General features: G+C 33.3%; 2 protein-coding genes across 8 annotated transcripts in view; both read left to right on the forward strand.

Moving 5' to 3' along the window:
• The first annotated feature begins 1,547 nt into the window (after positions 1-1,547).
• LOC106138432 (RE1-silencing transcription factor) lies at positions 1,548-14,200 on the forward strand. Of its 4 annotated transcripts, none has more exons than XM_013339577.2 (28): positions 1,548-1,814; positions 2,315-2,485; positions 3,033-3,167; positions 3,258-3,369; positions 3,802-3,964; positions 4,114-4,237; positions 4,321-4,460; positions 4,565-4,650; positions 4,776-4,887; positions 5,643-5,866; positions 6,440-6,543; positions 7,270-7,345; positions 7,642-7,697; positions 7,796-7,847; positions 8,012-8,163; positions 8,406-8,478; positions 8,584-8,690; positions 9,205-9,302; positions 9,833-10,019; positions 10,366-10,475; positions 10,583-10,640; positions 11,036-11,160; positions 11,561-11,708; positions 12,102-12,185; positions 12,490-12,550; positions 12,826-12,947; positions 13,115-13,199; positions 13,513-14,200. In XM_013339577.2, exons 1-28 carry the CDS (start codon positions 1,662-1,664, stop codon positions 13,545-13,547), a joined length of 3,153 nt encoding a protein of 1,050 aa, XP_013195031.2. In that variant the 5' UTR covers positions 1,548-1,661; the 3' UTR covers positions 13,548-14,200. The 4 variants fall into 4 exon arrangements, with proteins under 4 accessions (XP_013195031.2, XP_013195032.2, XP_013195034.2 ...); XM_013339578.2 differs by having other exon boundaries at positions 9,839-10,019; XM_013339580.2 differs by lacking the exon at positions 12,102-12,185.
• Positions 14,201-14,852: 652 nt separating this feature from the next.
• Positions 14,853-23,809, forward strand: part of LOC106138423 (aquaporin AQPAe.a) — a 28,733-nt gene continuing 19,776 nt past the window's right edge. For 2 of the 4 annotated variants that reach the window (XM_060954502.1, XM_013339564.2), the window contains exon 1: positions 14,853-15,059. The gene's annotated coding sequence lies outside the window, so the exon portion shown is untranslated. Of the gene's footprint in view, positions 15,060-15,898; positions 16,048-23,809 lie in introns of those variants that run through there. The other 2 variants (XM_013339565.2, XM_013339566.2) reach the window with 2 other exon arrangements.

The following is a 23,809-nucleotide window of genomic DNA, read 5'->3' on the forward strand; positions in this document are numbered from 1 at the left end:
GCGTGATTAATAACAACGATATGCACTCACGAACAAGTTATTGTGAATTCTTCATATATAGACAACCTCCTTTGTAAAGTCGGTGGAAAATCAACAGTTGTTTTATCTGGTCACTCTGAACTCTGAATAGACTACTCTGTACCACTTTTTATCTCTGTAACCATGGTAACACACATTTTTTATACCGATATCACAAGAGGAAGTTGAGTTATTTGATCATTTCAATACGCAAATTGTTGCAGTAAAACTACAGCATCCATATGGGTTCATTTAATTTATTCATATATTCATTCAACTTTGGTCTTTGTTTTTGTTTTTTGATGAAAAATTCGGATGAAGTAACATCACACCTCGTCTCCCATTGTGGTAGGCAGAGACTATGGATTTCCACTTGCTGAGATTCTACAGGCCTCTCCCGCTTGCTCCACAATTACTCATACTCTTTGTAGCTTTATAACTTTGTAGCATTACTATTTTCAAGCATATATTCGACGATTATGGATACTCCTTACATCTCCCTTTTTAAAGACATTCGAAATTGGGTCCTTAAAAGATCGACGATGCCGGCCCTGTCCCACTTTACTGTCAAATCCGCCTTATAAATTCCTTTCGTTAGTCTGTTACGCTAGATACAGTGAAATTGAAATAAGCAACTTCTTGAAAGCTATTTCATTTTTTGATTTGGTTATTGAATCATTCGACGTCTGAATTTAATCAAGTGAATAATTTAACAAACTGCCTTATGTGACCCTCGGTTCTTACAACGGAATTCAGTAACTTATATAAGCAGTTTTCCTTAAATTGACCGTAAAATCAGTGGTTCAGTACAACAGTGTAGGACTTACAATGATTCCCAACCTTCTAAGGATTGAAAAACGGCGGCTGGCACGCCAATTTCATTCCTGGAAACTGTCAAGAAAACGTCACGACAAGCTTACCAAAGTCGTTCCAAAGCAAGTAAGAAAGCTCAACAAAGAATTTAATGGTCTACAATATGTACACTGAGCATTTTTTATTAAATAAAATAGGATAAGCTTTAATTAAAGAAGTTGATTGTAACTGAAAAAATAAAAGTACCTATGTATTTACTTAGCTTGTTTTAGTTTTGAATGTCTTTCTACCTCTGTGCCAAAATTCATCAAAATACTTCCACAGAAATCTGAATTAGATAAGACAATATATGTAAGTGTCATATTGAGTACAATATAAGTAATAGGAAACTGTAAGAATGATTTGTCGTCGTCTTTCAACGCACGCCGTTGTAAAGAAGACGAATGATGATTACCAAACCAACACTTGCTAGGTTGCAATACACGTTTACAAGAACTTACTACTATTACAGCCTTATATTTCATGATCCCTAAATCATAATCTTTGATGAACTAACGAAGATAAAAATGTGATATAAATAAATATATGAAAAATTATGGAACTGCACAATAAAGCCATCTATTGTTGAACGAAAACAATATAAATCGAAAAAAAAAAGTAGTGTTTGCTACTCCCCGCAAACGATGGACGGCGCTGCAAGCTAGCGTCCGTCGCAAACAACGCGTTGTTTTGTTTGTGGCGCTAGTGTAGAAGTAAGTGATATTATCACAGAGGTTATGAAATAAAGTAAAATAGACTTATTAAATCCAGTGTAATAAAATAGAATTAAAATGGAAAAAAGAAAAGACTTTATAAGTGCTTTAAAATTATGTCGATTTTGTTTGTGTCAAGATGAACCCCTTACAACTATATACGATAGATCCAAAACGCCCAAAAATGCCGTTTCTCTTCCGCTTAAAATCTTGTCTTTTACTTCGATTGAGGTAAGCAACATAATTTTGTACGTATTGACAATTTTTATATAAATTATTTCCTTTTGCTATCTAAAAAACTGGAGTTTGGACGCCACCTAGGCATAAGATTTTGTCAAAGTTTTGTATCCTTTGAGGTAGCAAATGGCGTCAAATTTTCATAAGGAACCTTTCATTGATAAATTTTAAACATGGGAAGATTAAAAATAATGCTAAAATAACATACAGGAATTGGTAATTTAATTCACATAATTTTAATTACCTTTTGGGCAAACGCCCTCTAGTGTTCGTTAATAGGAAACATTATCCATAACTTTCCAAAAATTTATTTATTTTGATTAGGTAGGCACATACTTAAATAAAAAAATCTTTAATTTTAAAATAAATTACAAAAGACATACAATTTCTTACTACATAGTTTTTAAGTTAAAGTAATGCAAATAACTTCTGTGCATTAATTGGAATATGTTTATTTTACAAATGTTTTTTAAAGTAATAATTATACTCCACAGGTATTCCCATCTGATAAAATGCCATCATATATATGCAACCGCTGTAAGTTGTTTATGGATATTTGCTATGAATATAAGCAGATATGTAGACATGCTGATGAGACCATCTTGCAATACATACAGAACGGACGCTCTTTGGAATCTGTGCCTTGGCCTTCCCAGCTCAAAAAGGTATGTCTTTCATGTAATATACTCACATCTAGTAATAGATTTAAGCACTGAATTAAGGAATTTCTGTCTGCAAGAGTAAAACATGTTACTTATATCCACAATTATTCCCAAGAATTTCATTGATATTTTTTAAACATAAAAGTACTTATCTGCACAAACCTACTAGACTGCGAGTGAATTAGGTATTCTGTATGCCAAACTTGAATACATACTTGTACCATTAAGGTTTTGTCAAAATTTTGAAAAAGCATTCACATACCAAATTGCGGCATGAATACTTTCATCTCACATTAAGTTAATCAGACAAGACAATGGCAAAAAATTGGCAAGGTAATAAAAAATCCATCATAAATTTAAGTTACATAAAATGAAATTGTTTAAACCGTTGTGAACTATGATGCCACAGACAGGCATGTCAAACTTAGATATAAACACTCCTCTTTTTCCATCGGAGGTCAAAAATCGCATTTGTTAGGTTTCTTTTGCAAAAAATGTGTATATAAAAATGCTTTAGTTTGCAAGGCTCATATTATTTATTTACTTTTAGTTACTCCCAAACTTACCCAAGATGCAATCTAAACAAGTGATGAGCACAATAGTTGAAGGTGGCGCTACTGTACAAGTGACTTCACATGATGTCTTAGACAGTGAAGAGGATGAAGAAAAAATCTTTAATATAAAGGTAACTAATACACAGATACAATTAAAAAGTTAAATTTTCCTTTGAATAAAAAACTATATTAATCCTTCATTTTCTTTTTCTTATTAATAGATAGATAGATCTGATGATGGATCTGAAGAACCACTTTCCACTACAATTAAAGTGGTGACAACAGATAAGCCTGAACCAGGTCTAGATAATCAAAAATCACATGATGATAAAGGTAAGCTGGCAAATATGAGTAGTCAGATGAGTAAATAAAAAACATTGGGACTATGTGTAACTGTATTACAGTAACAAACATTATCTACAACAGTTTCAATAAATGCATGGATGATACCATTAAATGTTTTTTATTTACTGAATAATGTTTCTAGTTACAAGTGTTTTGTTTTTCAATCTGCGTCTGTTCATAGCTTTTTATTTTCCTTTCCCATTATGATTTTATATTTACTGAGCATGTTGTGCATCACATTTATTCATCTTTTATGCATATTACAGATACTACGAATCTAAAGGATGAACCTCAATTCCACTTTAAGTAGGCATTTTTAAGTTTTATATTTTATGTGGCATGGGTTTTTTGTAGATTCGAAATTTAGTTCAGTTAGTCTGGGGAAATGATTTGTCCGCTAGTGTTTAAAGTTTGATACAGATTTTGACGCGGACGTCGAGGCTGGCGAGGGATCGCAGGCCGTGAAGAGTGGCTGCTGGCCCTGCGATGAGTGCTACTGTACATATCCATTACAACAGTTGCTCGAACTGCATAAAAGTCAGAAACATAGGGCGAGAAATGTCAAATGTCACCAGTGCGATGCGTAAGTATTCAATTCCAGCAATGACAATAATAGCTTTTATTTCAACTTCAGCTAATAGAGGTTTCTTTAATGTTACATTTTCAAAATAACTTATGTATACAAAACAAAATATTCGACGTATTTTTAACGTATGATAAAATAATTTTCAGCAAATTTTTCAACAAATATGATTTGATGACGCATCAACTGAGACATTCTGAAGATATGCCCTTCGAATGTGTAGCCTGTAGTCGCAAGTTCAGACGCCTTGTCTTATTGAAAAGACACGAAAAGGCAGGTACCAATTGAAAATATTGATTCTCGATAAATTGACTGTATAAATGACATATCTATTAAGTGTTTGATTGGTATTTCAGCTAATGCACTCTGACTTGCCACAGCTGGCGTGTCCGAATTGCCCTGCTACCTTCCTATCAATCGAGGAGGTGCGTGCGCACCAGGAAAAACATTCTCGATCACAAAATAAGAGATTTGCTTGCGTATTTTGTGAAAAAAGGTTACCAACTCTTTAATTAGATATACTGATACAAATATTTTTTGACTCACAAGTTAGATTCCAACAAAAGTTAGATTTCAATTTAAAACATGTTTCTTTTTCAGATTTCAAGAAAAAGCGACGTTACAGAGACATATTGATGTCATACATCACAAGAAGCCTGGGTTTCGTTGCGAATATTGTCCAGAGCGTGAGTCAAGAATCCCCCTTATCCCGCCCTCCCTCTATTTTCCCTAGTATTAGCTATGAACATACGCAAAATTGTAAAAATGACTTTCACTTTGGTCGTTTCTAAGAATTGGTTATTTTTTACAGAATTCTCTTCAGTGTCTAAGTTGACAAGACATGTTCGTTCTCATGCCAGTGAACGAGGGTATCCATGCAAGTATTGTGATAAGAGTTTTCTGAAGTCTCATCATTATACAAGGTAAATATAGAGGTGACGTCAAAAACAAACATTTTAACTGTTAAATTAACTTGATCGTTCGCCAAAGTACAAACGGGTAAAGCTTAAATAAAAAATTTAAATACCTACATGACGTCATCATTATCTCCTTTGTGTTAGTCTCGGTTGCGTCTCACCTGGAATGGGTTACTCAAGTAATATGTACTAATATTATAAAGCTGACGAGTTTGTTTGTTTGAACGCGCTAATCTCAGGAATTACTGGTTCGAATTGAAAAATTCTTTTTGTGTTAAGTAGACCATTTATCGCCGAAGGCTTTAGGCTATATAACATCACGCTGCAAATTAGGAGCGAAGAAATAATGGAAAATGTGAAAAAAAAACGGGAAAATTATTTTTCCTTGAGGGCTTCAGTGATGCCCAAAATAACTATTCCACGCGGACGAAGTCATGAGCACAGCTAGTGTATATATACATATACATGAAGTGGCTCCCGTATAACCTACACTACTTTGCAAAGGAACTTAAACCATATTTAATCATAGTTAAACAATCTGTTGCCTCTATGTGTAACATAACACAGAGAAGTCTTTGGCAGCAGAAATCTTGAGTCTTATGTACCATGTTTTTAAGTCAGATAAATACATTAACTGGTCCATAACCGACGTTCATATTTAATTCTCATTACATCGGGTGTCTTTGCGCAAAAGAATATATGTGATGGCACCATTCTCTACCATCCTAAACATATTTTTTTCTGATCTTTCGTCCATAAAGGCATCTTCGTGTCAAACATCGCGAAGCAGTTAGATCGCCCCGCGGTCCTTTCGGTCAGACCAATCACTACCGCTGTGAGCAGTGCGAGGACACGTTCACGTCTCAGGATGAACTCATTTACCACTCTGCTATCCACGCCACGCAGAACCTGACCTGTCCGCTGTGTCAGGAGAAGTTTGAGAACGTTGATGATGTCACTGCGCATATCAAGTCGCATGTTAATGGTGAGTACATATTCGAAATCTAACTAAAATTTAACATTACATACACATAATCACACCGACATGCCGTGCGGGGAAGACAGAGCCAACATTCTTGAAAAGACTAAATGACCACACTCAGCTGTATAGCTCAATGATGGTACCTATTGAAACTTAAATAGCGACAGGTTAAAATTTAAAAAGTTAAAATAAGGCTTTCTGCCACCTACCTGTGGAGAATACAATCTTTTTTGCCATATTGTGTGTAAAGATGGCTATAAACTCGCGCAGCAGATGGTTACTGGTAAGGGCGAAAACAAGGTGCTCAGAGGTCAAATCTTACAGTCAGACCAAATTAGGTCGATTCTTAATTCAAAACTTTACAATGACGGACATAGATGAAAGAACATCGTGAAAGACGAATTTAGTAAGTACCTTATTAATGAAGAACGCGATGCGAGGAGTTCAATATGGATACACGACACGCATCATTAACCCTTACGGCTGAATATAGCCGTTCAGTCTTTTTGAGACTGTCGACTCTGTCTATCCCGTAAGTGTTGCAACTCTAAAATCTATTGGTTACTTCATTTACAGGTATAGAGTTCATGTGTGATCTTTGCGAACTCGTGTTCACGTCGAAAGTCAAGCTTGACAGCCACATAACCATCGCACACAGAGACGAGCTACAAGACTCCAATGTAAGTTAATTTTATTCATTTTACTCCTCCTGGCTTTAGTCCCGGTTGCATCCTCATTAATCTAGAGAGGACTCCAAGGTATTCATTGACTATAAATCCTGCATTGGGTGAGTCAGGTTTTTACACGAAGTCGATCCCATCTGATCTCTTTGGATTGGATTAATCATATGGTTTACACATCCAGTTGCCTGAATGTGCAGGTTTCGTCACGATGTTTTCCCTCGCCGTAAGAGCATTGGTTAGTATTGAAACTAATGTACATAACTTGTAAATAGTCAATAGTTCATGGCCGAGGTGGGATTAGAACCTGAGTCATTTTGCGCACCGGACACGTACAAGATATGTTTGACAGACTAGTAGCAACTGTCGAAATATTAATGTATCTTTAATAGCTAATGTTGTGTAGTTCCCGGCACCAATAAAAAGAATAGGACCACACCTTTTCTTTCCCATTGATGACGTAAAAGGCAACTAAGGGATATGCTTATAATTTATACCACATATACCCACAGCCTAAAAGGAGAATCCCAAGTTTATTAAACTTGGGATTCTCCTTTTCGGCTGTGGGCTAGCAAGTTGTCACTATTTGAATATCAATTCTATCATCAAGCCAAAAAGCTGAACCTGGCCTATCAATCTTTTCAAGACTGTTGGCTCTGTGTACCCCGCAAGCGATATGACGATGTGTATGTACATATGTATCAATAGCTGTTCATTTTCTTTTAGGAACTGGCGCAAGATGAGTCATCCATGGATTTGGATGGTGAAGATGAAGAAGACGATGATGATAACTCTATTAACGGTAATAGGCTTTATTGTTGGTTCGTTTTTGAAATCTTTTCCCTTCGAAATACATTTTCTATAAAAATTGATGAAGTATAAATTATTCACTTTACTAAAAAAAATTCGTTTTGTGAAGCTTTTTAATGCGGTTTTCCGGAAAGTGTTTGTTACACTTAGGAAAAAGTTTAAGAAATTTAACCGACTTCAAAAATGGTAGGAAATTGATTGGAGGCGGTTCTCTTTTTAAAAGTTATTTATCTAATTTACTTTATATAGAAAATTTTGTTATATTAAAAATGTTTATTATGATTACAGTTAAAGAAGAAGACGATCATATGGTCGTAGAAATTAAAAAGACCGAGGATTTCATTGTGAGTATCTGATCATTTCGACACCTAAATACTGAAAGTTTATATAGTAAAATATTATATAATCATGTATACAATAATACAATACCAATTTGTTTCAGCTCCGCGATAATACCGCAGAAATAGAAGAAAAACTTAACACTAATTCAGAAGGTATGATAGTTCCTTTAGGTTCAGTAGATGATGTAGTAGGTAATATGACTTTTATACACCGATATAGGTACATCGGTGAACAACCCGCAAAAATCTTATTTTTGTATGGCGGGAAAATATTTGAGCCTAGGTAGTACTGACCATAATTGGTATTTTCTTTCCAGATAGTGAGGCTGAAGCAATAACGTTGACGGATTTGGCAACAGTGGATACTTTGTCCTTGGCAACTAAGGTCGCCAAACCCTCGATAGATAAAACTCCGGCTAAACCAGTTGCCAAGACTCCGGTAAATTGTGAAAAACCTGGGGAAGTCCAGGTAATATACGCAATTAACTATATTTTAAAATATGGCTGAAAATTGTTATTTCCATTACATCCAAATTCTATAATATCATAAATCCCAACTAATTTTATTTTTCCTGGAAATTTCTATGGGCACGATAAAATGGTAATTTTAATCGGATGCCAAATAAATGATGATATATTTTGAAATTAGTAATTAAATAACTTGCTTCAATGTTAGGTTTTAATATATGATTTACATTTTTTTATTTACAGACTGCTAGCATATTACGAAAAGCTGAAGAAATTAAACGCAAGGTCCAGCAAACGACTTCAGAATCACCGAAAGGTAGGACATACACTCACGTAAATTTTATACACAAAAAAATAAATGTGTAAATTGTGAAAATAAAAAACTCATAATTGATTCATCACATAATCATTTTTCATTCAGTTACAGAGAAAGAAAAACCTAGCGTCAAGCCTGAGAGCACGAACAGTGCTAAAGCCAGCGATAAGTCATTGCGACTCCTCGAGAAAGAATTGCAAGAACTACAGCGGGTAACTTATTTTATTAGTTAAACAATATCCTTTTAACTAAGTACCACTCTCTAGTGTGATCTTTTCACCACTTAATAGTATGAAACTTATACCACTCAATAGTTTGTCCATTTGTATATTCTTATTACTTACTCATATCTGGTAATTTTTAGGTAAGAGTCTCTGATTCCAAGCATCTTAATGATTAAGTAAATAATCAGACAAGGAAAACAACATTTAGCAACTTCCTAAATGATATTCCTATTAGAATAGAATAGATTTATTTTCAAAATTGGATACAAGGTATCACTTATTGATGTCACATAACTTAAATCTAATTATAACTTGTATGAATTAATTACATTTAGGACATAAATTTGGTCATCTTGAATCTACTTCATTCGATCCAAAAATACAACATACAAAATGTAAATTATCTGTAAATAATTGTTCAGTACTTTTGGCAATATGTACTTTATTTTTGACTATTGTCTTATGTTTATCAGTTTGCTCAATAATAAAACAATTGTTACAGACCAACATTCGTAACGAACCTAAAGCAGCACCCAAGGCTGCTCTCGATTCTCTAAGGAGTAGGCGGCCGCAATTACACACATCAACGCCCAAAACAAGGTATATATAAAAAGCGTTTAAAGTAGATAAGTTATATTTAACGATACACATATATATATAGTTTTCAGCTTTGGTGTTGAATTAACCTTAATTATATCTGGTTTTGCGGTCATATTATGACCATCGCTACGTCAACGCGGCCCAAACATCAACTATAGAAATTTTAGCATGTACCTACTGTATTTACCTATTACGATGTAGAAAGTGAACTTATATAAGGGTCGTACTGAATGAATCTTTGATGTTGGTACCGCGTTTTGAGGCATTAATGCTTTTAATCTATCTGTGGAGTATTTGAAACCCACGTATCAATTATTGAGTCGGTACTTTAATTTGATATCGCATCTTAATCCATCCAATTTCATTCATTAATTTTTGCTAGCTATGTGCTAAACCACTAGGTCAGTTTGGAGCAGTGAAGCGGTAAATATGGTCTTATCTTTAAAGCGTGAAGATTGAAGATACAACAATTATGTAAATTAACATCAATAGTAAAGTGTCATGTAAGCTAAAAACTAAATAAAATATAGTTTCAGAGCTGTTGAAGAGAAAAAATCTCAAATGGTGACCAAATCACCGGCTGTAGAGAAAAAGTTGCCAGAGCGTCGCGTCGTAACCAAAGAGAATAAAGAGCCGAAGGAAACCAAAGAGCCGAAGCCGAGCAACCCTGGCGTCAAAGAGGATAAGGAGAGCAAGCAAGACAAAGATACGCCAAAGGTTTGTGCATTCAATAATATACGTACGAGTACATATAATCACGCATCACTCCCGGAGACAACGCCTTGCCACTTGTCATATTGCCTACATTCTTATATGCTCTATCCACTTTCATTTCTCACTTCATGCACAATGAAGATACCACTGGACTTTTCGCTAGGGTACGACGTCCGACGATTTGATCAAAGAATCTTCGTAGGCCTTCTAATTTTATGTATGCAAGTATAATCAACGTTTGTATGATTACTGAAGTTGAAAAGTCAAATTTTCAGCATCATAACGAAGTTTTTAAAATTGTGCCGGTCGGGTTCTTATTATAATTAACCTATTTGTATACTAACTTCAGACAATTGTTGTCAAGAACGGAGGAGCTGAAAAAAATTGCGCTGATGAATCAATACGTCGGTCGACGAGGCCTTCAAAAATTAAGGATTACGCGAAAATGATTCGCGATAAGTAAGTTTTTAAATTTTACTACCTAAAAAAATAATAAACGTAATCAGTTCTTAATTTTTTATTTGATTTATAAGTGATAAATCACAGATTTTTGATATCTTAATCAGGTCTCAAGAGTCTGAAGAAGAAGATTCTGATCAGGATGACGAAGAATATGATGCAGAGGTAAGAATTAGCTTTTTGTTTTTATTTTTCAAGCATAAAAGTAGTACAAGAATATAACTTCAGTGCAGCTCTACTTAGATACAAAAATATATATTTTTTTAATTAACCAAATCTATATTTGTTATTCTAACTGACCAGTTTTTCATCTTTTCAGGTAGGTACCATCCATATTCATGAGTTTACCCATAAAAATATTTTTCTGTCAAATCAGTATTAGTGCTTGTTTTGTAACTGAATTAGTGAGCAGTGCATAAAATATTCAAAAGTAAGTTTGAGATTGGCTATGGGATACTAACTCAACGATACTTTTAATAAAACATTCAAGTCCCAACTCTAAACAGAAAATCATCTTATTCGGAATCGAAATATTGACCTTAACATTTTTTTTAACAAAGGAAAATCGTCCGAAACTTCGTCGCAGCGGCGTGAAAGTGGCGCCCAAGCCGGCGCCGCCCGCCGCCGCGCCCGCCGCCACGCCCAGCCGGAAGCGAGGCCGGCCTCGCAAGGGAACTAAAGAAGTGTCAGTATGCGTTATGCTAATAACTTTGTTATTTTTTTTGTTAAAATATTAAACTTATGGTAATAATTACACATACATTTATTAAATCCGTGTTAAAGCGCTTATTTAAATAGATAAGAATTTCACGTCTCCCTCGTCAAATTGAAAATAATTAAATCGCCCTTAATATTATAAACATTACATATCACCATTTTATTTTATTATTTGAACCTAGCAGAATATTTGAAGCCCAGAACTGAACTGTCCGCTAAAAGTGAGATAGTAGGAGACATCTTGTTTTTAGTTTTAGTCGGAGGTCGTTATTTTATCGAGTTTCCTTTGGATTTGATTCGGCAGTAATTTAAAGATGCCAAAATTCGTAAATCTATCTCTGTTAAATCAAATTAAAACTTTTTTCTAGAGCTAACAAGATTAAAAAAGGAGATTCTGTTGAAAATGAGGAAGCAAAATCTGATAAAGAAGAAGAAAGTGACGAGAAATCGAAGCCGGCACCCGTTGAAGAAAAGAAAGCAGAGGACAAGAAGGAAACACCGCCAATCACTCCTATGGTAAGAAATTTTTGAATGCTTTTGAAACGGATATCACTTCTATTAGGTTTATTAATTTCAGAGTCCTTTTAGTGCTATAAATTCAAGCAATTCAACTCAACAAATTCACTACACACTTTGTAATAATTTAGAAAAATTATTTTATTTACAGTAAATAAAAATCCAGTGATATCTATTATAATATATAATAACAATTATTATAATATATCTAAGGATGACAAGCAGGCACTGTTATACAAAATATCTAATCATTTTACAAAATATATAAATATATATATATTATCAGACGAGAGTTGAGAATGCACACAGAATGTGCTTTAATAATATGTAAGAAATAAACTAAGACACCGGAGTTGCTTTTCAATTAAGCAATGCTTGTTTGCGTAATTTCAGGACACTAACAAGCCTAACAGCGACGTCGAACCAAAACCCTCATCTGGTGTTCTGGTCTCGCCGACTGGACAAACTCTAAAGAAAGTATGTCGTAGTTAAAATCTCCATAGTACCTACTTCTATGATATATAACATGTTCACATGTCATCAGAATGTGAATGGTTACACATGAAGGGACCAAGTGGGAATTTTTAATAAAAAATAAGATCAAAGCAAAGTTGAAAGAAGAATTACCATTCGTGAGAAGCACCATGTCCAATCTATCTTTAGGCTCTTTTTGAGTAACAATTCACATCACATACCGTACCAATTTGTTTTATTATTTGAACTCCGTACCATCTTAAAAAAATATGTACAGTTTTTAATATTTGTTTTTTTCCTTTTTCAGATTCCCATCAGATCGCTCCCACCAGGTGTAAAACCTATTCCGCTACCTGTGAATGCTCGCCGTAAGTAACAATTCTTCCATACTAGAGATATAATTTGTATTTTTGTTTGTACCAAATACTTAAAAACTACCAGACCGACTTTAACGATATTTTGTATAGAGGCAAACAAAACCTTCTGGAGTAACTGGCTACTTTTTCTTTACTAATTCCCATGAGAAAAGAGCTTTACAGGATAAGTAATATAATGGGTTCAATATTCGATCATGTTCTGTAATAAACGTTTTAGGTTAGTTTACGGTAAGTTGTAAATTCACTAAAGAATATTTTTTCTTCAGCTATGGGCGCTGGTGAGCTGTGTGAAATGCAAATCGGCAAGAAAGTAGTCAAAGTTCAGAAGATAGTAATGACAAAAGCAGAAGTAGAAGCCATGGCAAAGAAAGGACTAGTGGAAATGAAGGTAAGTAATCAAATATAGTACACCACAAGTTTGAACCACTACCCTCCATCAATACCTACGCATGTTGGTAGTCATCATATAACTAGGCAAAAATTTTTTTAGAAAGAAATAAATCTATGTAATCAATTATATTTATTTTTATTTCATTTGTGAAAATTTATTTTCAGGATGGAACTATGGTGTTAAAGCAGGGTATAAAACTACCAACATCTGATGCTCTCACTATCAAATCAAGTCTCATTGGAAATAAAGGTATTTACTTTATCAAGCATCTTTACATATGTAAACAAAAACAAATTTACTTCTTATAATATCCTACCTACTTCTTAATATTAGAAATGCATAGGTCTTTCATTGTTACTCTTTCACGCAAAATCTACTGGACGGATTTTGATTAAATTTAGTTACATGAGTATGTAACCAGGATCACGTATTTAAACATTTTAAATCCCTAAATTCCCACAGGAGGGAAGCCCCGGCATTTAAACCCTAAACTTTTTACAATAAGGGCAATGGACTTTATTTAATTGACTTTTTGACTTAATGGGCTTATTTTTTATTTCAGATATAACAAAAGAGTTTTCTGCAAAAAAGGACTAAACCCAAGATAAGGAACCTCTTAAAATATTATTTACAAAAAAGTATTTTGAAAAACTAAGATATGTACTTGCAACTCCAGATCCACGAAATAGCTAGAAGATAATAAATAGCTAAAAAGTAACTGGTGGACCTCGAATCTGAAACTTACTTTTTGTCTTGATTCCAACAGAGAGTGTGGTTCAGTTAGCGAAAAACAGCTCTGGTTTTCTATTTTTTTTTACGAGTGTACGACAGAAATGTGAAATTAATGTCTAGAACTGAAATCATTTTTTTAAAACACAAAGTATAGATATCACGTTAATGAAATTAACTTTATATTACCTAATATAGTAATATGATTTTTAGTCCACTTAGCAATAGCATGAGATAGTACATATTATATGAAATGGTGATGTAAATGTATTCTAGTGAATTGCTAAATGTTTATGTAAGTAGATAAACTTACTTTTAAGTTGACCTGTTTGTGTAATTATGTCTTTACATTATAATTTAACTATTAAGGTATGTTCCAATTAGAATATACTATACAGCTTGTACTGAATCTGTTTTCTTGAAGTGTAAATTTTATCATAGAAATAGAAATAAGAATATTTCTTCGAAAGAGTTACATAGCTTTTTCTTGTTTTGCATTTTAAATATACTTATCGCGGTGGTATAGTATTTCATTTGTTCATCTGATATATCTTAAGAACTAGCAGCTTCACGGGGAAATCTTTTGAAATGGTCGACAGTGATAACTGTGGAGTTCTCGTTTCAGTTCCGTAATTTTCTCTAAGAATATTGCATTGATATTTGATACTACTCTTTCAAAAACAATGTAGTCGGACCTGACCGATGCATTGCTAAATACAGACTTGCATAATCTAGCCGAGGTAAAGCTGATTTGGAAAGTCGAGGAAAACCCCAAGCGTTATTTCTGCGCTGACGCTTTGGAAGCGACAGTAAAAAAGGAATTTATTTGACGTCAACTAATGCTATGAAACCAAAAGATATGAGAATTATTAGGTAATGTCGAAATATCCTATAATAATGAATAAAAATTTAGAATTTGAAAAGCTGATCTTATCCATAATTTTGAGATTCCTGCATTAAACTAAAAATATTTGGGCTGTCATCAAAACCGTCGACTAAATTTCTCAATCGTCAGGCCACTAGCTAGAGCAAAAAAAAATTAACAAAAGCACTGACGTAAGGTCGCTTCTACTTGACGAAAGATGGCGCTAAGTCAATAATTTGATGGTTTTACTTGTTGATGACAGATGGCGTTGAAATAGTTTCTACTTTCCCGCCTTTTATTACCAAGTCCATGAGGCGGTTTGTTCAAAACGATTTCAAACTAGGTACACCACTATCGTGCGATACTTAGTCGGTTGCGCCGGAAGATAAATAGGAACGAAAAATATAAACATTCACAAATTTTTAACTTCATAAATAAATTAAAATAAGGACAATAAGTGGTGTGAAATAATACAGTGAATCGCAACTGGCATCACAAATTGTGCATTTGAAATTGTAAGTACCTAAGTACATTATTATTAAGTAATCCTTATTTTAATATTTCTTCCAAAATAATCTGCTTTTTTCTAAAAGTTATTAAGACTGCCTGGAATATATTTTACGTGTTCACATACCTACGTAAAATATATTCCATACATACGTACTTTGCTGTAGGTAAAAAGAATTATCGCGAAAATCACAGAAAAAGCCCAAAGAGCCGAAATAAATCGATCTTAACAAACCTAAATCGATTTTCGAAAATTATATACTTTTCTATATCTTTCCCTACGACAATCTACCACGATTTTACAAAATCCTTAGCGGATAAGCAGTTCCTAGAATTTTCAAAATTTAATAAACATGCAATGCTGTATGCATTTAATTGGGTTATGTAGGTTTATTCACACGGTGTAATTTATTGATAAGAGCTATTTCTCTCTAAATTCATGAATTTTTCAAATGTTGGTCTTGGTGACCATCTCAGCTCGCAGTCTTTGTTTTTAATTTATCTTTATATTCTTAGTTATAATGAAAGATTCCATAATTTTTAAAAAGACTATCTTTGATTCAATAATTATAATTTCTAAACTACTTATAATTGGAACTACTTGACTAGTAAATTATCTCTACATTTTGCACTCTAATACTAGGGACAGATTAATATCTTTATTTTTATAATGTAAAAAAAGATATGTAGGTATATAGGTAGGCAACTTAAAATAGTTTTTTTTTTACTTGATACGTTAAATAATTAGGAGTACTAGTGGAAAGATAACGTCATTTGTGTGATAGCAGACTTTACGTCGACGGATTCCTGTACTTTCACGATTGATAAATTGGATAAGATAAAAAGAGGTATCTTACACAAGGGCATACGATACGATATTTATAGGTCCATCCATATGCTCGTGCGAATGGTCCGTGGATTTATATAAGAATGTACAATGTGATGGGTATCCTTATGATTTGATAATTGAAAGGAGCTTTATAACAACAAAAAACAGTGAGTACCTAGTAACCTACTAGCTTTTGCCTGCAACTTCGTCCGCGTGGTCTTCTCCCCCATTTTTCGCAATAAATACAGCCCTTGCACTTCCTCAGGATAAATATTATCTTTGTAGATACCATATTTTTCATCAAAAATTAAAATCGAAAAGACTTAGTACCTACTTTCGCATTTATAATTATAAGGAAAAAGGAATATTTTACTGACAATAACGACACTATAAGTTTATCTCTAAGTAGGTAGGTGAAACTTATTAATATATAGTTTGTCTGTTATTTATCTATATTAACATATGCTAAAATTAATTTTATTTTTGTTGCCTATTATTATGTTATGTTGTTTATTAGAAAGCAATAATCTAATTAACTGTACTTGTAAAATAAATATATACTTGCAGTAAATTTATCTGTATCTACTACGATAAAGTTTAATTTTATCGCTTAAAAAAAACCGACCGCTTTTCTTCGCTACCCTATCTCTTATACAATAATCATTCGTTTCTTAAGTTTGGCTCTCAATTATTAAAATACTTAATATAGATAGGTGATGCACAAGGTACCGATATAAATTTCATATTTCTCTCTAAATATAATTCTATCAGTTAGTCAATTAATTATGTAGGTTATATTTAGAATCGGAAAATTATAAAGAAATATACCTACAGGAATCGTGGAAAGTGGAAAGCTGTAGTCCTCCGGGAAAGCGATTTTTTGATGTAACCATAACTCTTCAAACTAAACTCTCCTAAACTTAGTCATGGCCATCCTATTAGGAATTTCCAATTGGACGTGTTCAGCGACACCTGTCAAATATTAACCGACATTTAATGGTTGTCTACACATTATCTACATTGACAAACAGTATCTAGAGATTACTTCTACGATGCGTGAATGAATCATAGAAATTGAAATAGTAAAAACGTTAGTATTATTCAGATTTTGGGGTATGAATGTAAAGTTCATGTTTTTACGTACAACTACTCGTAGTTGCAGGCATGTAGCTTTGTATTTTCCGCAGGGCTGTAGGCCAAATATTACAGAAAATAAACAACTCGCGGAATTTAATTTCGTACATGGTTTTATAATTACTTTTTCAAATCACTTAAGTACCTATTATTTATTACCTTCCTACATTAATTTTTTTAAGTTAATTTTTAACAGTTATGTACCTACAAATAAATACCGAAGTTATAGGTATCAATACTAACCGCCATGCCTATCTGCCATGTATGTTATTACAGTACAAACTATAATTCATTCATTCCATCTATCGATGTGATATCTAATGTAAAAATTCGGCATTGAGACCTGAAAATGATTATTGACTATAAAAACGGCGTCAACATTAGCTCGTTACTTAACATAGATGTGTTACAATCACTGTAACCGAAAGAGCTAAATAATTTGACACGACGTACCTAGCCATTGCCGGAAAATACTTTACATGTTAGCTTTTGAAGTGCCTGTGAAATTTAAAAAAGCAACTTAATTATGTATGTATTAAAAAATTTACATAATGATTGATATTGTTGCAGTTCTCAGTGGGTAACATGACCTTGATTTTTTTTATTAAAATCGAAACAAACGCACGGTCATATCTTCTAATAAATTTTATTATTAGGTATATATTTTACTTGCACATTTTAGACACTGTAAATCTTGTTCGCCTACGATACGATAAATACGACGTTACCATTATTTTTTACTGTCGACTATGTACAAACCAGCGCATGCGTTTGCGCTCACTGCTCATAATGATAACCATGTGATATGTTCAACGTTGGCACGGTGACGATTCTCCATAAATTCTGATCCATACGACAGACATTGGCGACATGGATCGTAACTAGATTTCCTTTGAAGATTACATAAAACAATCTGCTTCTAGGTATGTAGTCATGCAAAATGTAGATTCTTAAATACCTACCAAACTAAGAATATTTATCACATGGGTACAACAAAAACATGTTTGTTCGTAAGTGACTAAATATCAAGGTGCAAGCTTTAATCATCTCAATTTAGGTTTCTAGTAAGTTAAGGGAAAAGAAGGATATTGAAATATCAATTCAAAAATTGTATTGTATTGCTAGCATCCTATCCATCCTTTTTTAATTGAATCCAATTGTATCTACTGAATCATTCTTAGAAATAGATGATGATGACGACTTCCACCGACGCTTACCTCAACAGGTATAGACTCAACCTTGAGTAGGTACTCTCTTTGCAACAATATGTATAAAATATAAAGGGAATTTGGATCAAATGTCACCTGTCTTGAGCGACAGTAGAGGATGCTTAGACTTTTAGTCTCAGAATAAAGTAGAAATAATAATCTGTGTAAAATGGCAGGTGTAGCGAGACTTTTGTCTGCAACATTCATCTTGTCACCGCGTCAGCGCCGTAGCGAATCTTGTTATTCTTACACGAAGAAATCGTGCCAATCCTCGTATACGTATTCAGGTCTTAGTCAACATAATTTGTAAATACCTTTATACTTGTACATGGCTAAATATTAAGTAGGTATATTTATATGCCTTCCTTTAACTTTGTTTCTAATTATTTACTTTTACACTATCTTAACTAGGTACATGTTAAATGAAATCACGTTTCTTTAGTTTAGACAGCGCTGAGCCATATATTGATTGAAAAGATTATAAATTTTTAAAAATCTTATTCACTGACCTTACGAGAAAAGCTTTCATTGTACAAATCAACGTCAAAATTTCCGTATGCTAGCTGTGCCCGCGACTTCGTCCGCGAGGAATAGTTATTTTGGGCATCATTGAAGCCCTCAAGGATGAATAATTTATCCCGTTTTTTTTTCACATTTTCCATTATTTAACAATACAGGAAAACTTTCATATAAAACTTTTAAAGCAACGGAACGGAACTTTCAATGCAATCTGTATCTTCTGTCTACTGGAAGAAATCATTAAAACTTCAACACACCATAAAACAGTCGCCTTGGTTCATGTTAAGAATTTTAAAACATTGTTAGCTTAGCGAGATGATAGTAAAATGTCCATCAACATCACACGGCCCGACACACTGTCACCTTTTCAAATATTTGCAAAATTCTTAAGAAAATGTCTGTATTAAATTAATCATAATTAAGTTGTTTTATAGCATTGCTTCTGACTGCAAAACTACTTTATGATGTTACGAAGCGTCGCGTCACGTCTATCGTCAAGGTTAACAGCGCAGGATCGAGATGATAGAAGTACCAATAAATCTTTATTCCGTAACTTCTTAAAGAAAAGCAGCCGCCTATGTTATCTACCTCCGTAGATTCTTTTTAATCAGTACCAAATTTTATCAATACCGATTCAGAAAAGGGTTAATTCGTTACTAACATAAATCCAAAAACAAATATTTTCCCTATTTAATTTTATAATTTAAAAATATAAATGGCTCTTCATATATAGTATCAATGTTACAAATCTATGCTATAATACGTGAAAATTAAGTAATTAAAATTAATATTTTAATTAACATTCTCAAAAAATTTTGTGTCTACATCGTGAACAAATAAAGATTTTGTATGAAAAGAAAAATATTTTGATTGCGGAATATGGAAAGAAATCAACCTTTGCACTATATATACATATTATCCAAAACATTTTGTCAAGTTAATATTAAAACTAAAACCGTAATATGCTAATGAGGGTTAAACCTTCGCTATGGGCGGTAACCGCTCGCCGCCCTGGCGGTACGGCCGGAAGTACGCCGTATATTCCATTACCGATTTCATACGAAACCTTGAACTTGCGTGTTTTTCATAGCTTTTGTGTGTAAAATAATAGCTATTCCACACTATTTATGAAACCTTATAATAAAATATAATTCTATTTATAACACGGTTGTATAATTGGAGATCTCGTAGGTAATAGTAAAATGTAATTTGAACTTTGGATGCAAAAGTTTATCACATTATTGTCAAGCCACACTTACATCTAGGTTAATTTAATATTGCAGAAAAAATTAAATTAATTACCTACAATACATAAATGTAGGTAATAACAAAGTTCACAACAGCAACCTTGTAACTTTAACTTTATACCTAATGAAAGTCTTATATTGATACGTCATAATCGTTGAATAGATTTGCATGCACATAATGGAGTCTTCCATTGCATTTAATTGTGGTCATATCCTTCGTAAGGGTCGCACAGAAAAAGCAAATGAATTGAGCCGATAAATTAAGCTAACAGTGGGCTAAATTGAAAAGCTATTTGAACTAACAATCGGGGGACACGCGACTTCGAAAATAGATAACATTTTTTATTCAAAAGCAGTCATTTGATGAAGAATACAATAGTTAAACAAGTGTCGCTCATATACATACGTTTAATATTATAATTGGGTACAGTAAAATATATATATCATGCAATCTATGACATCATGAATGATCTAAGAGTTGTATATACTAACTGCCTACTCACATTTTTGTTTGAACCCTTTTAGGTGTAGTCAATTGGATTTCCTCGGCGGGGCACTGCTGTGCCCCAGATATGTAGAGATACTTAGCTGTTGTTTTTTAATAAGTGCGATTAATTTTATAATTATCTTGGTTTACTGGGTGATTTATGTACAAGTTCAAACTGTTAAATTGAAATGAGAATTTGGTTTTCCTGCGGTCAATATCAAGCGACCGAACAAAATATACCATTTAGAGATAGATTTAGGTAATTCCTCCTCCTTCCTAGTGAACTGCATTTTGCTTTGCATCATCACAATAAGCATTATAAACACATTTATAGAATAGCGTATAAATACCGTGATGTCGGCATAATGGGAGCTCGAGTCCGCCTTGACATTGGAAGCGGAACCAGTTTAAAAAGCAAAAACACGGGACCAATCAGATTCATGATTCATGCCGTCACGCATTACGTAGATACAGCTATACCTTTATTAGTCATTGCTATAATCGTCTCATTAACTAAACTAATCACATCGACAACATGCAATGAAAAGATTACAAAGGCTTTATTAGCGACATTGACTTGATGCACGCTCCCGTGGGCATATTCTGAATAAAAGTAGCTATTGAGTCCTGAAAGTCAAGTCTAAGGCTGTGCCAATTTTTTTTAATATCAGTCCATTAGTCTGAATTTATTCCATAGAACAAATATAAATACACTTATAAAATTATCTTTAACTTTTTTTAATTATATAAAAAAATACTTACGTTACTTTCGATTTAAAGGAAGCATTCTTTACAAGTTATAGTGAAGTGGAATAAGCATATCTAATATATTCAAACAAACATATCTTTTTACGAGATTTATAGGTAAATATCGCTGTCTATCTATAAATTACTACTTACTGCAGTACTAAATACCGACCTAACGAACAGAGGCTCAAAACCTAGAAAATTAACTAGTTAAAAACATACATTCGGCTTTGTTATACATACCCACTTAGCACATTTCGGCTAATTTGTTAACAAGTTTCTAATCAATTAAGTAATTTGAAGTTGGTGAGTTTTTTAAGATTCGTTATCTTTTTATTATTGTTTATTTTAGTTACAGTACAATAATCATTAGTTTGACTTTTTAATGATCTTATCGTTAATTTATCATAAGCAATTGTATGTTTCGTAAATGGATCAAGATTCGTTAGGTATACGTTGGTTACAGATATAGCTCTTCCTTACAGGTCGATGCTTTTTGTTTTAATTGATTACGTTATTACCTTTTATTAACTTAACGAGTCATTAATATTTACTTCTTAAAATAAAATTGAAACTGGCCAATCTTCGTATGAAGGCATTGCCAAAAAATCGATATAGGTAATCTATATAAGACCAACATAATAACCAAAAATGAGATTTTCCGAATTCCTGTCTGTCTGTACCTATGTCGGGTGGGTTTTTATGTCTTAAAATTGTCAGTGAACTTTTCCGGCGAACGAAGTTGCGCAACAGCTACTATACAGTGTATTGACATAATCAGTTCTACATTCATACATGTTTTTTTAATGTAGACAATGTGCATTCGTCCACGATTTAGATTTAAGAGATCTATATTTGTAAATTGACGTCCTATGAAAATGCTGCAGTGTAGTTTGTTCCGCCGCTTCTTCTACACATGCGCTTTGGAAGCGGTAGTAGTTATAATTAGATTTAAGTTATGTGACGTCAATAAGTGATACCTTGTATCCAATTTTGAAAAAAAATCTATTCTATTCTATTCTTGTAAAGCATACCTACGGAAAAAATTAGAAAAATACCTAAATTAGTTTCACTACTTTAATATGTTTCTTTTAAAATCCTCATAATTACTTAAATCGGTAGCATAGTTATAAGCGGCACCACATAAAAGTACTTTTCACATTGTTCACTTTTTTATACATCACGCATATCTTATAAAAAATAGACATAAGCACAACTACTTAAATTCCCTTGCGAAGGCATGCCTCAAAAAAGTTAATGGAAGTTGAAGTTGTATGTTCCTTCCTTCTTATTTCACTGTGTGCCGAGTGAGAGGCAAACAATAAAAAGCCTTAAACTTTTTTCGAAATGTACCGAGTCATGGCGTCATGGGGATCCACGGAGCGCAACTCAATGTTTTTCCTCTACAGTTCTCGGGATACAATTATAGTCAGCTCGCAGCCACGAACCTTATTATGCAGAGAACCAAAAAATACTCGTCTGTATGAATAGTTAGATAAATTGACGGTTAAACGCCCGAGGCAAACCCCGATTCGGTGTTTGTGTCGAAATCTCGATGAGGTAGCGTCGATATTTACCTACTTACATACCTAATGTTTTGTAAAAAAATATATTGATTTATAAACTTGTCCTTAGGACTTTGACAGAAATAAAAATGAATAAGTAAAGTCATTTTATATTGAGAAGTTTATACATACATACCTACATATACCTAATCACGTCTATATCCCTTGCGGAGTAGACAGAGCCAACAGTCTTGAAGAGACCGATGGGCCACATTCAGTTGTTTGGCTTAATAATGTAATTGAGATTCAAATAGTGACAGGTTTCTACCTTATCGCCTTAAATAGGAATCCCAAGTTTATAAGTATTGCCCTCAGTCCTAAGACTTTTATCACATTCGTAAGAAATTTATAATTTACTTTTATTTCTCGCTACCTTAGTTGTATATCTAATACATACTTACTTAGTCATTTAAAACCCTGTGCCTAAGCTAAAAAGATTGACTCATACCTAATTTAAATGGAAATCTGATTATTTTTATTAAAAGGATTTCCACAGCCAATTTTCAGTAAGTGACCTCAACAGAATGTTTGACAGACAAGCAAAAGGTAATCTTTCCACCCACTTATAATTACTTACGAGACGAAACTAGGCACGCCTGTTCACCTGATAGAGTGTGGGTTGGTGTCATTTGTCTATTTGTGACTAAACACGTTCGTGTAATATCTACACCTTCACATCTTTTACCCGTGCCTTCGCTACCGGGGAGTTTCCAAAAGTACCTACTTCCTTCGCTGATGCCTACGTCAACTTTTCATGTGGATAACAATTGCGTATAATTTCGTTTGAATATTTGGGCTTTAGGTACCGTACCTACGTTAAATAAATCAATTACCTTTCCTTCTTCATATCTTAGTTTCTTAATATTTGAAAATCACCGTAGAATGTGAATTAACTTTTATATGGCCACACAAATATTTTCTGCTAGAACTACCATTAATTTTTGGCCGATAGAAAACGTTTCAGGTATGTTCATGTGCACCAAATAAATATATATGTATTAGCATACATATTTTGCTTTATC

The sequence above is a fragment of the Amyelois transitella genome, chromosome 4 (genome assembly GCF_032362555.1).
Source record: "Amyelois transitella isolate CPQ chromosome 4, ilAmyTran1.1, whole genome shotgun sequence".
NCBI classification, from domain to species: domain Eukaryota; kingdom Metazoa; phylum Arthropoda; class Insecta; order Lepidoptera; family Pyralidae; genus Amyelois; species Amyelois transitella.

Bases quoted from the DNA above. Each gene is read 5' to 3' on its own strand.
- LOC106138432 (XM_013339577.2), top strand. From the start codon at position 1,662: ATGGAAAAAAGAAAAGACTTTATAAGTGCTTTAAAATTATGTCGATTT. The intron at 8,164-8,405 runs GTAATATACGCA...TTTTATTTACAG, and splicing joins AAAAACCTGGGGAAGTCCAG to ACTGCTAGCATATTACGAAA. The intron at 8,479-8,583 runs GTAGGACATACA...TTTTTCATTCAG, and splicing joins GACTTCAGAATCACCGAAAG to TTACAGAGAAAGAAAAACCT.